At 40.0% G+C, this 15,210-nt stretch overlaps 1 protein-coding gene across 3 annotated transcripts in view; it reads right to left on the reverse strand.

Annotated features, from left to right (window-relative positions):
* MINDY4 (MINDY lysine 48 deubiquitinase 4) overlaps positions 1 to 15,210 on the reverse strand; it is a 67,009-nt gene that overhangs the window by 24,957 nt on the left and 26,842 nt on the right. For 2 of the 3 annotated variants that reach the window (XM_069006298.1, XM_069006297.1), the window contains exons 11-13: positions 14,729 to 14,792; positions 13,659 to 13,724; positions 13,289 to 13,356 (exon numbers count right to left, since the gene is read on the reverse strand). The exons of the other annotated variant lie outside the window; for it this stretch is intronic. In XM_069006298.1, coding sequence (XP_068862399.1) covers positions 13,289 to 13,356; positions 13,659 to 13,724; positions 14,729 to 14,792 — 198 coding nt within the window. The remainder of the gene's footprint in view (positions 1 to 13,288; positions 13,357 to 13,658; positions 13,725 to 14,728; positions 14,793 to 15,210) is intronic. 3 annotated transcript variants of the gene reach the window in all.

Below are 15,210 nucleotides of genomic sequence, written 5' to 3' on the forward strand. Positions count from 1 at the left end.
AGGCTCCCCTATCGGGGGAAATATTGAGGAAGATTGTGGAAAAGGGAATATTGTGGAAGATTGGCTATGTGAGAAAGGGCACATCAAACCTCTGCAGCTTTGATGGCATGCATCTTGTGTAACAAATGAAGTTGCAAAAAGCTACACGTTCTCCTGCTCAACAACAGGGCTTCCATTGAGTTCTTATTGCTAAGCTAAGTGTTTTATTGCAGAGTTTGCAAGGTTGAGTTTTTGGCAGTAAAACAATAAAATACTGTGGGTTAGAAAAGACAAAGAAGAAAGAGAATTGCTGACCACAGAAGAGGAGCTAGGAGGGGTTAAGAAGTCAGCTAAAACTACGTGAACCACTTAGAATGCGCCTTTACGAATATTTATAAGCCTATTATTGATAGTATATAAGAAACTTTAGTATGATTAATAAAAGGAATCCTGCTGATCCACTCATATTGAGCGTCTGGGCTTTCCCTCCGTCGCGACACTCCCCAGCTTCTCTGCAGGTGTTTGTTGTGGTTTAGGTGCAAGTGCACTTCATGCATTGTAAAAATACCAGGTGGTGATAAGTTGAGAATTCTGTGGTTGGTTTTCTGCTGGGGTGTGGAGACATTTATTGGTGACAAGCAAATCCGAAGTGTTTGTTTGTTCTGCTGTCCTGGCTATCAGATGTCAACGCAGGCATAATCAATAAATCATTATCACTAATATGACTGCCCCCAGCATGGAATTTTCCATTTATAATTTTTAAATCACTTTAGAACAGCAAAAAAGCCACTCATTTTAAGCCAGGAGTCTTTTAAGTACCCCAGTGATCATCAGACAACGATTTAAGGCCTGATTCCATGAATCCCTTCTTTTTAATTTACAGCCCAACGCTCCATGTGGAGTTTTAACAGAATCACAGATCAGTACACAGACACTAAAAAGCAACAGTGTTAATGGTAAATATTCCTTTCTTGTGTTGTATTATCACTATTTTCCAGTTCATTATCCCAGCTGGAGAGTGGGGTAGGAGCATGTTGGCTGCTAGAGCAGAACAGGGGGGTTTGCCTTTCCTGGTAATATTATAAAGTCTGTTTGAGAAAAATTATTCAGGCAGAAAGCAAGATATTGATTTTTTAAATCTCCTGAATAAGGATTTTAAATCAAGCATATGCTTCATGCACATTTTTCAGCAGAAATCATTCCCTGTGCTGATACGAATCAAAAAGTTGACAAGAAGACTTTGCTAAATTTCAGATCTCTTGTAAAATCTCTCAGCTTGATTTTTGGTTTTAGTTGTAATGTGTGTGATGTGGTTGATGCCTGTATGAAACCAGGGAAGAGAGAGTTTGGATTCTAATATATTTGCAAAATGGGAATGTTTTAATATGCTCATAGAACTTACATGGCAAAACTCAGCTCCTTGTGCTTTATTCACTTTCTGCTGTTCTTTTAAAAAATATTTCTATTAAAGCCTTTTTTTCCCCCAAAGAAGGGTGATTGTGGGCCTTTATCCTGGGATTTAACTGTCCTTTCATTCCTCATGCAAGTGAACATTTTTTTCTTGCATTATTAGCACACAAAATGAACATCATTATGTGGTGAAACCAAAAGATGTGTAAAGTGGCTTCAGAGAAAAGAATTCATATATAGCAACTGGAGAAATGTCCTCGTGACAGAAATCACCAAAATACAGCTGGTATGAATTATACCTACATTTTCAGGCTTTTTAATGCTGCTGGGTTTAGGGCAGGGATGCCTGAAAGTCCTTCCAAAAAATATCTTTATATATTATAAATTCATTTTCTCTCCATGCTCCTGTTGGTGAATCTGTGTTTGTCTTCAGCCTATTTGTAACTCTTTGTTTCAAGTTATAAAAAATGTGTTTATAAAGGATGTTAAGTACTGAATGTGGACAGATGTTCTGAGCCAAGCCTTTGACTGCTTTGAATTGTCACAGCCATACTGACACAATTTGCTGACTTCCAGTTGTTAGAAATCTGCCTAGAAATCAATCTGCTCTGGGATATAACAAAAAAAAAGAAAAAATAATCTATGGGTTGAAGACAGATGGACAAAACCACCATTAGACAGAAGAAACTGTAAAATCATTATAAACCTTAGCACTGATGGTGCATTGATGAAATAAACTTCAGTGATCCATACAGACTCTTTAAATTTTTAGAAATGCATAAATACAAGCCCAAAATAGAAGTATTTTGAACACTGCAATCTCCAATATAGCATAATCTGCAATCAGATGAACTTTTCCTTGGCAAAAACTGAGTTCAATAAATAAGACATTTTTAAAATGCTTCACATACATTTATTCTCAGTTTATTTCCAGGAAAATTCTCGACAAGTCTTAAATGGAGAATAATTAAATACTGAATACAAAAGTCCCACACAAACTGTACTAGCAGGAATAATCCCAGACTATCACAATGTGAGTTAGTTCATGCCATAGGTACCGTTTGCCTTGATAACAGAACAAAATCAAATAATATAAAAGAAAAAATAGTGCATTTGAGTAAGTGCTGGCTGGTTTACAGTCCTTAACTCTGAGGCAAAGCTGCCTCAGAAAATTGGTGACCTCACTTTGTTCATGGCAACAGACAGTCACATTAACAAACACACAATTACAAGTCTACTCCCAAAATAGATTTGGGGCTGGGAGGGAGAAAAAACTCATCTTCAAGCACAAGGATTTCAAATAATTACAATGGGGATGTGGAAAATGTCAGCATGGGTGACTGCCTTATTGTCTAAATGTTCCAGAATATTTCTTTTTTTTTTTTTTAATACTGGCTCATGGCAAAGGTTTCAAATGAATGTTCAAAGAAGAAGGGAAGAGCCTCTCCAAAAAAAAAAGTTTGGGATTCAGACCAGTGAAAGCAAGGAAGTGGCTTCATTCTTTATTTATCACTTTTGCCACATATCTGCTAATTTCACAGAGTTCTTAAAATGTACTGAGGTGCTCATGGCAGTTAATTCATCAGCTCTGCTGCCCCAGGGTGCTGACGTACTATAGGAAGAATTTATATTTCACAGGGATAGATCTGATGGGAAAAATGATTCATCTATTGGCATATTCAACCCACTATTTTATTTTTTTTGAAGAAATAACCTTTCTTACTGAGTGCAATGTCTTACTGAGTGCAACAAATCAAGCAAAGATACTGAACCTGTATCTCCCTCACCACACTGACCCTTCTGCAAACAGCTGGATGCTCTGAATGTAACGAGAGTAGCCTGCTGAAATTCAGACAAAATCTGACAATTTATTTGTTACAGCTACATTTTGTAGTAGAATCACACTTCTGCTTCCACACCTTTGCAGACTTTTAATCAGCATACTTTATTCCCCTAAAATAAAAAGAATTAATTTCTGAAATGCTCTGATTCGCTAAAGGAAAGGGAAAAAACAGGATTGGAAAGATGATCAATCACTCCAGGGCAGGATTCATATCACTAATTTTTACATCTAAAGATGGACACATGAACAGGCAATCACTCTGGAATTCTTTAAATTTGTGTACATGGAGAGAAACTGGTACATCCTGAAGGCAAATTAAGTGACCTTGCTCAGGTAATCTGCAGAGCAGAGGAGGAAACTACAGGAAAATTCCTTATCTCCATCTGATGAACACACAGTCAGAGGAGCCTGCCATGGCCATTGACCTGCTAAATACCAAGGGCCAGAGGGATAAATCACAAATATTCTGGTACTGCAGATAGACAGAGTCTATTTGGGATTTTTTTTTAGATTAAAAGCTGAGAAGTGAGAAATAAGATTGATATAGAAATAAAAAAAAAAAAACCTTCGAAAAAGACTCTTTGATTGGACAAACCCAATTAAAAGCAATGCATGAAGACTCGATTACATTTAGTTAATTGGATACAAATTTTAGCTCAACAGAATTTGAGCATTTAGATATTGCAGGATCAGAGGGATTTCTGATGGTGAGAGGAAACCATAGCTGAGAAATGGAGCAGCTTTCCTGTGGGAAGAGGCTACAGAGACCAGGATTGTTTCACTACAGCAGGACACAACTGATGGACTGCAAGAGATGTTCCAATGGTAAAGAGATGATTAAGGAACATTTCCTCACTGCTTTTCATAACATGAATTCCACAGCAATCCTTAGACTTACTGGGCAATTCAAGGCAAAAAAAGGGAAAAACTCTTTCACAAAACACATTAATGCAGCAGGGAGCTCATTGCCACAGGAGGCTGTGGAGGCCAAAAGGACTAAAGGGCTTAGAAAAATTCATGGAGGACAGGTTTCATCAAGGCCTAATGAACTCAGTGACCTGGACACAACTGCCAACTTGGAAAGTCCTGGAATTACTGCTGGAAACACGGAGAATATTCCAGCAGAAGGATTCTTTGCTGCACTTCTTAGAGAGTTTCCCATCTTTCCCCTATCAAACACAGGATAGAGGACTTGAAGAACCTCTCCTTGATCCTATAGGGGCAGTCTAATGGAACCAAGGGGCAGTTAAACCCACAGATCTCACAATATTCCATGTTTACATCAGCCCTGGTGTGGACTGCAGCCATATCCCACACTGGGATGAAGCAGAATTGTGGGGAGGGAGAAGGGAAGATGGTGTTCTCTGCATCTGGCAGGTAAAACCCAGCCATCCCAGTTACTCTCTTGCACAGAAATCCACACTTCTTAGCTGCTTTCTCAGCTTTCCATATTTTCTCAGTGGTAGCTCAGGAACCTGAAATCTGGTCATGCTTTGATGAGCTTTATTGACTCAACAGGCTGTCCACTGATGCACTTTCACTCTGTACTAACACCCATCTTTAAATTAAACAACTTTTCCCTGTGTTTCCTGTTTATTTACAACCACTACCATCCCATTTTTTAGAAAATAGTTATGTCCCGCCTCAAAATTTGCTTTTTTTAAGGCTAGAAAATATAAAAACCTTTTGTTCTTTTAGAATTCCTCTTTGACAAAACAGATTTCTCCTTCCCCTGGTCTGTGCTTTTCCTACACTTCTCCTGGCTTTAATGAGTGAACTCAGCCTGACATGGTGTTTCTCTAAGGACACATCAGTGCCTTGCACGATCCATTAACATTTCTTCACCTCCTAAAACTATTTATGCTGATACACCCCAAGAGCAGATCCAAGGGTATTTTTGAATGCTGGCTCAGAGTCACTGTGTGCTCTGCTGCTCTTCAGCTCCTCATCCTGCCATTTACAGCTGATGAACCCCCCAGTACAGTAGTGAGCAGCCTCTGTTTACAAGACCTTGCAGTTTCTGTAGTGAAAATAAATTCTTTTTTATTGCCCTCATCATGAGGCTGAGCCAACTCTTTTTTACAGCAGATTTGTTCTCTGTATTGACAGGGCCTTGCAGCTTTTCAGTCACCAGGTCACTTCATTAGCACACCACTCCCTTTTTCCAGCATTATTGTAAGGAATAAAACATTTTTAATCCCAGACTGATCATTGACAAACTCCATCAGTCACCTTCCCCATGCTAACAACTCTTTTCTGAGTCTCTCACTTTTAGCACCTTTACAGTTCTTGAAAGATGTGTTATTTTCACATCAGCAAACGATTTTTCATTTGACATACCAAATAAAAATCTCTTATAGGTCTCCATTAACTAATTTTATTCGATTTTTTTTTTTGAGTTTAACTAACAGTTCTCCATTCAGGCCTATAATTGCAAGTCAAGTTACTCTGTATTTAAATAAGGCATGACAAAAGTAAGCTTTTAGGATCAGGTCCATTCATAAAGTCTGGAAAAGCAAGAGAGAGCTTGAAAGCGCTGAATAAATTTAGGAATGAGGTGTAGGTACAAAGCTACCTGGCTTCTTTTTCTCTTCTTGTTGTGTAGCCATCACTTTTTCAGGCAAAATTCTACCTCCCACAAACTTAATTCAGTTATTATGCATGAATCCCAATTAGCCATGCTGACTCTGCACCGTGTTCCTCTCCTTCCTAAAAGGCAGAACACTAATTTAGACTTGGAGCATTCTTTACATTATTCCTGGTATCAGCCACCTCCACTCTACACATACACCTCACATATTTCCCTGATATCTTTGTATTAATATGATAAGGAAATCACTTGTTGTTTCATTTCCTCAGGTCTGACCTCGCCTGAACCACATTTTTTCTCCATTTTCCAACACCAGCACTCAGACCACTAATGACAGAGAAGGCTGTTGCTCACCACACTTTTTCATTCCTCTGCACTATTTTAAGAAGTCAGAAAACTCCCCAGGGAATGAGCTAATCATCTTCCTTCTCTTCAGTATTGTTCCTCAGCTTTATGATTTATCCTCATCTGTTCCACAAGGAGCTGGATGTCTCAGGGGAGCAATCTGGATTTATTCCCACAGGTGACCTTTCTGCTGCACATCCACACCAAATTTGCTGTCACTCAGTCTCTAGTCCACTTCTGTGAACGCAGCTGGTGACAGCTTCCTGAATTTCCTTGCCAGGGGGACAAGAGTCACATGTCTCAATTATCAGTGCAAACTCCACGTTTTCCCCCCTTTCTTATTTTTGGCATTGTTTCCCAATTCCCCAATCCCTTACCTATCAAGGTAACAAACAGAACCAGCATAACAACCTCTTTGTCTTCTTGATTCTTCCATTTTTTTTCTGAGTGGAGCCTCATTTTTTCACCTTTCTCTACCACCAACCTTTGCTCCTTGTCCTCCAGTGTAGCAAACATCCTCAAACCTAATTCAACCTTCCCTCTTCTTTGCCTCTGTGGTCACGTTTCCACCTGGGTCACACTCCTAATCTACAATGTTAAATAGCTTCCTTATAGTCACATTTTATTTGGCAAATCCTACACATTTCCCTTTAGTGAGACCCTACTCTCCTTTCCTGTATCTTGTCTTCAAAACCCCCTTTTCCCACCACCTTGTGTCCCTGGGTCCCCTCTCTCTCAAGCATTAGAAGGTGACATTTCACACACCAGTATGTTCCCCTGCCTATCCCCTTTGGAAAGCACATAAATCTCAGAGCTTCAAATGGTGGTCTCACATCCTCCCACAAATACTGCTAGGGCTGTGCCACTGATTGTCCCTGTATTCTTGCCTTTCTTTGAGGGAAAACCATTAAACTCAAGCAAACTCCCCTCTTTATTACCTTTTAGCAGCTGCAAGCTGTGCTTCATCAAGGCTCTGCATTTATTAATTCATTAATGCTGCAAGCAACTCCTGCCCAGTGAACACTCTGGCTACAAGGGCCTCTGTCCAATTCCCACAACAGAACCTCAAAGGCAAGGAAGATCCTGAAAATCAGGAATTGCAGGCAGCCCATCGAGCAGGAGGCACAGTTCATTCATCCCAACAAAAAAGGGCTCAATTCTTCCCTACCAAGGTCTGGATCCCACAAAGTCTTTCCTATCTGCTCCTCCCACTGTTCCTGAAATCTAACCTGCTTCCTTCATGTCACAAAATCCCAAATAGCTCTGGGAGAGCTCTGAGATCCTCAAGTATTTTTTTCTTCACTTGTGTCCAGCTCCTTGTTTTTTAGCACTGTAACACAATTGACAGCAGTTTCCCCTCAAAAAAAGCAGCTTCTCTTTTTCAAGCATCAAAAGCTGTAAAAAACACGATGACATCTATTTGTATTACATAACTGCAAGCCCTGAGTGAAAACTGCTCACAGACACAACTTCCCCAGCTACTGGTCTCCCAGGCACTCTCAAGTGGAGGGGAAACTACCTCTGGAGAGGCTTTCCCAGAAAACTGGCTCACGGAAGAATGTACTTCCATCAAGAGCTGAGAGTGCCCCGTGTGATTGGATCTTTCACACGAAGTTGGAATTGGAATTTCACCCCCGGCCCAGCCAAATGGACACTTCACAGAAAGCCTTTCTTAGCAGCCAAACAGCGTGAGGAGAGAAGGTGCATTTCAGGGGAACTCCAAATTAGAGATTGGCTTTGGGACAGGAAAAGGTGTCAGCAAAGGAAAGCGGACTGAGGGTGGGGGACCCTTTGTTCCACCCACAGCCCATCAGCCAGCAGAGCATCACTTTCCTTTTCAATGTCCTGCATGACTGGAAGGCATTTAAGGTCAGGTAATGTGTCAGAATTGGGGTTATTTACAGTAAATGATGCAGAAAGGATATAGGAAATACTACAGGCAAAAATGGTTTGATAGGGATTACTCCAGTGATGATCACTGCCTGCTACACATCTCAATAAAAACTTCTCTCGCTGAGTAAAGGCAGACAGAACTGTTAAAAACTTTTTAAAAATAGTAAAAATGGTTTGCCAATGGATCAAAAGAGGAAGATTCTTGGAATACTGTCTGCAACCAGACAAATGATTACAGAAGTAAACCCAAGATGATAAAAAGATACATTTGACCATGGTAAAGGGCATAATAATGGGCAGCATTTAACATGATTTGGTGCTTCTGCGTGTTTATGTCAAGGATGGATTAGGATGGCAGATTAAGGAGATTTAACTTCCCCAGTTAGGTAGAATAGTACCACAGGAATGAAGAGTAAGTGCTCAAGTGCACAGAACAACATCATTTTAATCATTTGATTCCCTTGAGTGAAAAATTTTTCATTAACAGATTTTGGAGAATGAGGTGAATTGGTAATAATCAAGGACAGAGTTATCAGGTGTGAGAAATCCTAGACTGATAAGGAGTCATAATGTGATTTATTCAATTTAATAACAACTGCCTTGTGAAATAAATAAACTAAATAAACACACAAGACAACCGACTCCAAACAAACAAAATTCCCCAACACCAAAATGGGAACAGCACAGATTAAGTTTGGAACAGGTCTGAACACCCTTTTCTGGAGCAGTAAGGACTACAGGAGTGTAGTTAATAGAATTGTGGGAGCACGACAAGGAAGATGCTGACGTGTATTTTCCAAGGTCTTATGAGCAGCCAACCTTAATGAAGTACACAGCCTCCTCTTGACTTGCAAAATCAGTGTTCTTTTTTATTTTTCCCACAGCTAAAGCCATTGTTTTACTTATTCTCATAGAAACACTTCAGAGAAAACATGGAAAAGACAGCCAGTGACCAATCCTGACCAGACAGTGACACGTGACCTGGTATCAGTAACTGATAAAAGCATCCCCAAGTCGACAGAAGTTATGCACACAGGGGCATTTTGAGGTGTGAGCAACACAATGAGCCTGTGTTTCAGATCAGGCTCTGTGCATTGGCTCCAGGTAGCCTGAAAATGGCAATACACTGCTTTTCCACAGAGGGATTCGACCCAAGGAATTTTCTCGTTCCACGTGTTCTTTGCTCCAATGGGTTCTAGTAGTGATGTTTTTATGCTGTAAGGTTATGGCAGTGATAAGGAAAAATGTGCAACAGATGGTTGCTGAGGAGCTGGAATTTAAGGAAAGCTGAGGATCCAGTGAGAGGATCCAAAGGCGCCACATCCCACTCCAGGAATGGCTTTGCATGAGTAAGCACAGCGAGGAAGGTGCCAAGGGTTGGGAGAGGATGAGGCAGCATCCAGCAGGGAAAGCTGTGCTGCAGTTCCACTGCAGGTTGGAAATTCAGTCACACCGTGGGCATCACTCAAGCTGTGATTAAAATCCCTCCTGAATATTCACAACTTTCCTACACTCTGTGGTGAGGCTCAGTGGGGGCTTGCAGCCCAGCTTTGAGCTCATTCTCTCTCCCACACGCATGGAAAATATCCTGTAGCTCTCATCAGCGTGAAGGTTCCAGTACACATCTTGCACACTCAGAAAGATTAGTCCCCTGAGCTGCTATAATATCATTCTTTTTTTAATTTTTCACTGTCTGGTTAAAAAAAAAAAAAATTAAAAAAAAAGAGGTTACAATTGTTAGGGCCCAGCATTCCTTCCTGTACCAGAAGCAACAACGCGTTCTCAGCAACTTCCTCAGGAATTCTCACTCCTCTCTGGCCATTTGTTATCAGTTCAGGCAGTGATGATCATTAGCACTCGGAGCATGAAAAACTCATTACCCAAAATCTACAAAGCAGTGCAAACTCCTGCATTTCCTGGCATGCATCCCCACGAAATAAAAATACTTAAGATTGCCAGTGATTTTGGAACAACTGCCCAACAGAGCTGGCTGAAAGCTGGAATTTCCATTTGTGAGGGAAAATCTGTAACAATGTAAAAATTATGGAGCTGGACCACGAAAGCACCAGCAGCAGCAGCAAACATCAAAGCAGAACACAAAATGGGGGACATGGAGATACCATCGAGGCCAGGGGCTTTAGGGATACTGGAGCTTGCACCTTCCAGGAATTGCTCTAAATTTGCTTGAACCTCTCGATACTTTTGGCCTCCTCATCTCCCAGTATGGAAAGTGACTTATGCTGTGGGTAAAAACCCCAGAACTGTGGCTTGTTTTAACATCAAAGTCTGTTTCCCTGAGAGCACCCAAGTTTTTGGACTCTGAGGGAAAACCTTATCATGGGCGCCTGAATTTTTATTACTTCCAAGTTATTCCTCTTCATTGGTGAAGAAAAAGGACTTTTTTAATCTGTCCAAATTAAAGGGAAACTTCATTTTTGTCTTCCACTCTGCTCCAGTACTAATGTGACTTTACTGGCCTGGGGAGACAGGACTACATGCAAGATAAAATATGCAAGATCATATATTTATATAAAGCCATTAATGTGTTTTTATTCTGTTCTCAACTCCCAACACATGATTTATCTTTTGTCTATCACAGAAAATTGAACTGATGTGTTCAGATAATTGAATTTCTAGGGGTGGTGCCAGAATTTCTCTCCTTTTTTTATAACAGGCTATTTAAAGCCCATGGCTAGGTGAGGATAGTTGAGACTGTTCTCATCATGTATAATGCTCTGCATTATTGACATTTAATCTCCCATTTTTCATTGACCTGTCACTATGAAACAGATTTCATTTCACGACTTGATATTTACAGTGTAAAATTTCTTTAGGAGGAGGTTATTTAGATTTTCTCACTTTAGAGGGGAGATAACCAAGCACTTCTGGAGATTATTTATCTCATTCTAAGCTAGACACCCAAAGTAAGTCAAATTAATCATGATTTCTTTCTGGTTTTTTGAGTATAAAAAGGCCTAGATGCAAATATTTCCATAGAAAGTAAATAAATCACAGAATCCTGGAATGGTTTTGGTTGGAAGGGACCTGAAAGCTCATCCAGTCCCACCCCTGCCATGGCAGAGACACCTTCCACTATCCCAGGGTGCTCCAAGCCCCATCCAACCTGGCCTTGGACACTTCCAGGGATGGGGAGCTCACAACCTCTCTGGACAATAAAGATCATTAAGATAAATAATCACACTCAAAATAGGAAAAACCTAAGTGCTGCCAACACCCCAATTAAAGTTATATAATTTTTTTTTCTCTCTCACAAAAATACAGACAACTGAAACTTCCATGGAGTTTTCTTTTGTAAAAAAACCTGATTTTCTGTTAAAAAAAACCCCCCAAAAACTGGGACAGAACAATCCCAGGGAGATTCCTTACTGGCTGAAAATTCCATTATCTAAACCAGCTCTTATTTGCCTTCAGCTGCTCATCCAGAACTATGCCAGTTATGTAAATAATTGCTTACCATGCTGGTAACACTCTCTGAATGGTACATATTTCTTGAGGGTATCAGCACTGACTTACTTGTCTTGATATTCTTAATATCCTAGGAGAAGCACTGTGACATAGGCAGCTAAATCGATTGCTGAGGATTACATAAACAAAATTCAGTTTGCACTTCTAAAAAAAAAATTATGCCAAGGTCTAAAACCACTTTCCATTGTGTTTGAAGACAGAAAAAATCCTGTGTCTTGTAAGCAAAAGGTAGGTACCAGCTCAGTGTCTCACACAGTACAAGCTAGAGGAGTAACAGCACTTTAAAATGAAGTTTTGTGAGAAAATCATGACAATTCCTCAAAATAGAGCTGCACTTCATAAACTGTTCTGACATTCTGGATCAGATCTGTAACAATATTTAGATAGCTTAAAATGCAAACAGGCACCATAAGGAATTGTCATGTTCACTTTAGACACTGCTCCCCCAAATAAAAACACAGATGATTGATTGGCCTTGTCATAATCCATCTGTTAGGAACTGGGAGGTGATGAGGGAGAATATATCCTTGCTTTTATTATTAAAGACTATTTATCATTTTATAGCAAGCAAAGCAGGGCAGACAGCAGCAATTATGGACCTACCAAATGCCAAACAGATCATTACCTGCACAAATACCTTTACTAGTCTGAACCTCTCTGTTGTAACCAGCTCAGAAAAATGAGAATAAATGGCATATGCCTTGGAATTATCACATCATTTGTGTTAAGAGTACAAAAGCAGAGCCAAGCCAAAGGCTGAAGTGTTACTACAAGCAATAGAAAGGAAGAAATTACAATAAAACCAAAAGAACTCAATCTGGAAACACTTGCTGGGATCCCAGCAGGTGAGCAACTGATTGTGGATCTCAAATTTGGACTAAGTTGCTGTTTCTTGTCAAGACAACGCAGAGCTGTAAGAAATAAAAGCTTCCATAAACCAGACTCGTGCTGCTTTCAAGTGCAGCTCCTCTCTCCGTGTCACCTGTCCTTGCAAACTGCCAGGGAGCAGCTTCCCCTTGCTCCTGGGGATTTTCACAGAAGTGGAGCTTGATTAAACCAAGGAAGCCTTTATATTCCAACCCAGTGACACTCACAGCAGCACAGCAACACCTTCAGTCTGTATAAAAGCACAGTTAAGTGCCACTGTGCCTGGGCAAGGCCCAAGTTTTTAAAGAGCTGATGATGACTTTCCATGGGTTAGAGCTCAGAATATTCATTACAGCAATAAACTGAGACCAGATTTGCTACACTACTTACAACTACTTAAAAAATGAGCTGCCTAACCCCTTTTTTTTCTAGCTTTTCCTTATCACTATCACTGGCAGAGAGACTGGGGCATCACAGGGAAGTTATTCCCCCCTACCTAAGATGCCTCAAATGTGAAATAATTAACCCTCTAAATAAGTCTTGCTTAAACTAACAAGGTAGGGAGCACAGAAAAGTACCTCAGATATGACAGATACCTAAAGTTTAGATGGAGCATTTGATATCAGATGTGGTGGACTGATCACTAAAACAGATATATATAGATATATATACATATTCACACACACAAGGGTGTGTATACAGCAAGAAAAGCCAAGATGAGGTGAGTAAATCTGCATCACTCCCCCGTATTTATCAGAGCAAACACCACAACGGGTTAAAAAGGCCAGAGATTTAAGCACACCATGGATTTTTCCTCACTTTTCACAGCTCACTTTGCTCTGCAGTTTATGAAATAAGGCTAGAGAGGCACTCACAGGTTGATGGATCTTGATAAGATGACAGACACAGTCAGGAGGATGCACCCATAGGGACCAATTTCAAACTGGAAAAGAAAAGGTGTTATTTTGGTGTTACTTTGTTTGTTTGTCTAGGATTCTGGTGCTATTTTGTTTGTTGTGTGTATATTTTTTGCCCAATCCTCCAGAAATGCAAATGGAACTGAAGGCAGAAGGAACTGCTGTGATTTATGCTAAAACTGAATTTGTTGCTGTGCTTGTTAAAATGCAAGACATGTCCATACAGTGTTTGAAACTGTTCAGAACACACTGGGTGAGACTAACAGACACAGAAAGTCTGCCAGCTGAACCATAATTTGTTTAATTAATACATAACTAGGCACAGTACCTGGTGGATATTCTGCTGTAGAAATAGGACCAGATCCTCGTATCTCGTGGCACTGTGAAGTATTAGCTGGGAACAAATGCAAGAAGGAAAAAAGGAGACTCAAAAACCAGCAACTCATTTTTATATCCTGAAAGCTGAAATGAAGTAGCCAAAACTTTCAAACTGCCTGGAAAGATCTGACCTGACAAAAGGAAATAAAGATCTAATGAAATCTACCCCTTACTGCTGTCATTTGGCATTGAATTGTATCTCAGCACCCCGTATTTTCTGAATTTTTCAATGCTGCTTCTTGGTGTTTTAAAGCTTGTTGAACAGACCTTTTGACTCAATTTTAAGCATTGTTTATGCAATGAAAAACAATTCCTAGAACAGAGGAATACTGAAGGTGTACAAGACACAGGATGGGCAAGAAGCTCAGGGGTTTGTACCTATAGGGTGAGGCATTTATCCTACTCAGAGAATTGAGTATTGCTATTTAACATGAATTCCAGGAGAGCTCACAGATCCAGGCCCTCACTTCAATATTCTTTGCCTGTTTTTCCATCTTCAGATTTTGAGACATCCATTCCCCTTTTAGGAGGCCAACAGCATTTCCTCCAGCCACTAAAGCCTGGCTGATGGCACCACTGCTTGCAAAGCCATCTGAAAGCCTCAGATGGAAACAAGGAATAACTGGAAAGTGTTCTGCCATTTGGAGCTCCTGGAGAGGGAAAAAAAGGCAAAAATCCTGTGTAAGACAAGAAGAAAATAGTGCCTTTTCATGCTCATGGTCAGTTGGAGGGGGGCACATTCATTTTTACTGTGTATCATTAAAAACAGGCAGAGTTTTTGGGTTTGGAAGGTAAATGGGACAAAAAGGGATTTCGGAGAGCCCAACTTCCCACAGCCACTGGGACAAGTCAGAGCCAGGCAGGCTGTGGGATTTTATTTCCTGTTGGGTTTTGGATCGTAACTAATTTAACAGAACAGATTTTAAAACGTTAGGAGAGCAATGGAAATCAGATTCACTGAACTAAAACAGGGAAAGCAAGAAAGAGGATCTGGAGAACAGGAGTCACACAGAGCCTTACAGTTTCTAGGATTCCATCTGCCTTGTATTTTCCTGTGGGAGTGAACTGCTGTCTTCCTGATGGCCTGAAGGGGATATTCGGATGAAACTCACGTTAAAAGGAAGAAAATGGCATTCAAGAGGAATCAACACGTTATATGAGCTGAATGATGAGCCAAAGATTTGCATTATTATTATTTTTACTGATTTTTAAAAAAGAGATTTCTTGTAAATACGTTCATTTTGCAAATCAAACATCTGTCAGTGAAACAAACACTTTATCTGTGCTGTGCTCGCTCAGTCTAACATGGATTACAAGTTTCTCCACACAGAAAGAGGATAAATATAAATTTAAGATGTTAATGACAGTTTTTATTGAAAAATATTTTTAGAGCAATGACATTCAAACAAGCAGAAGAACATATGTAAAATATCACAGAGGAAGCAGTTTTGAGATGTAAAATATGTGAAATATCATTTGAAAGGTCTTTGAATTTGCTGCTT

Source organism: Aphelocoma coerulescens, chromosome 2 (genome assembly GCF_041296385.1).
Source record: "Aphelocoma coerulescens isolate FSJ_1873_10779 chromosome 2, UR_Acoe_1.0, whole genome shotgun sequence".
NCBI classification, from domain to species: Eukaryota; Metazoa; Chordata; class Aves; order Passeriformes; family Corvidae; genus Aphelocoma; species Aphelocoma coerulescens.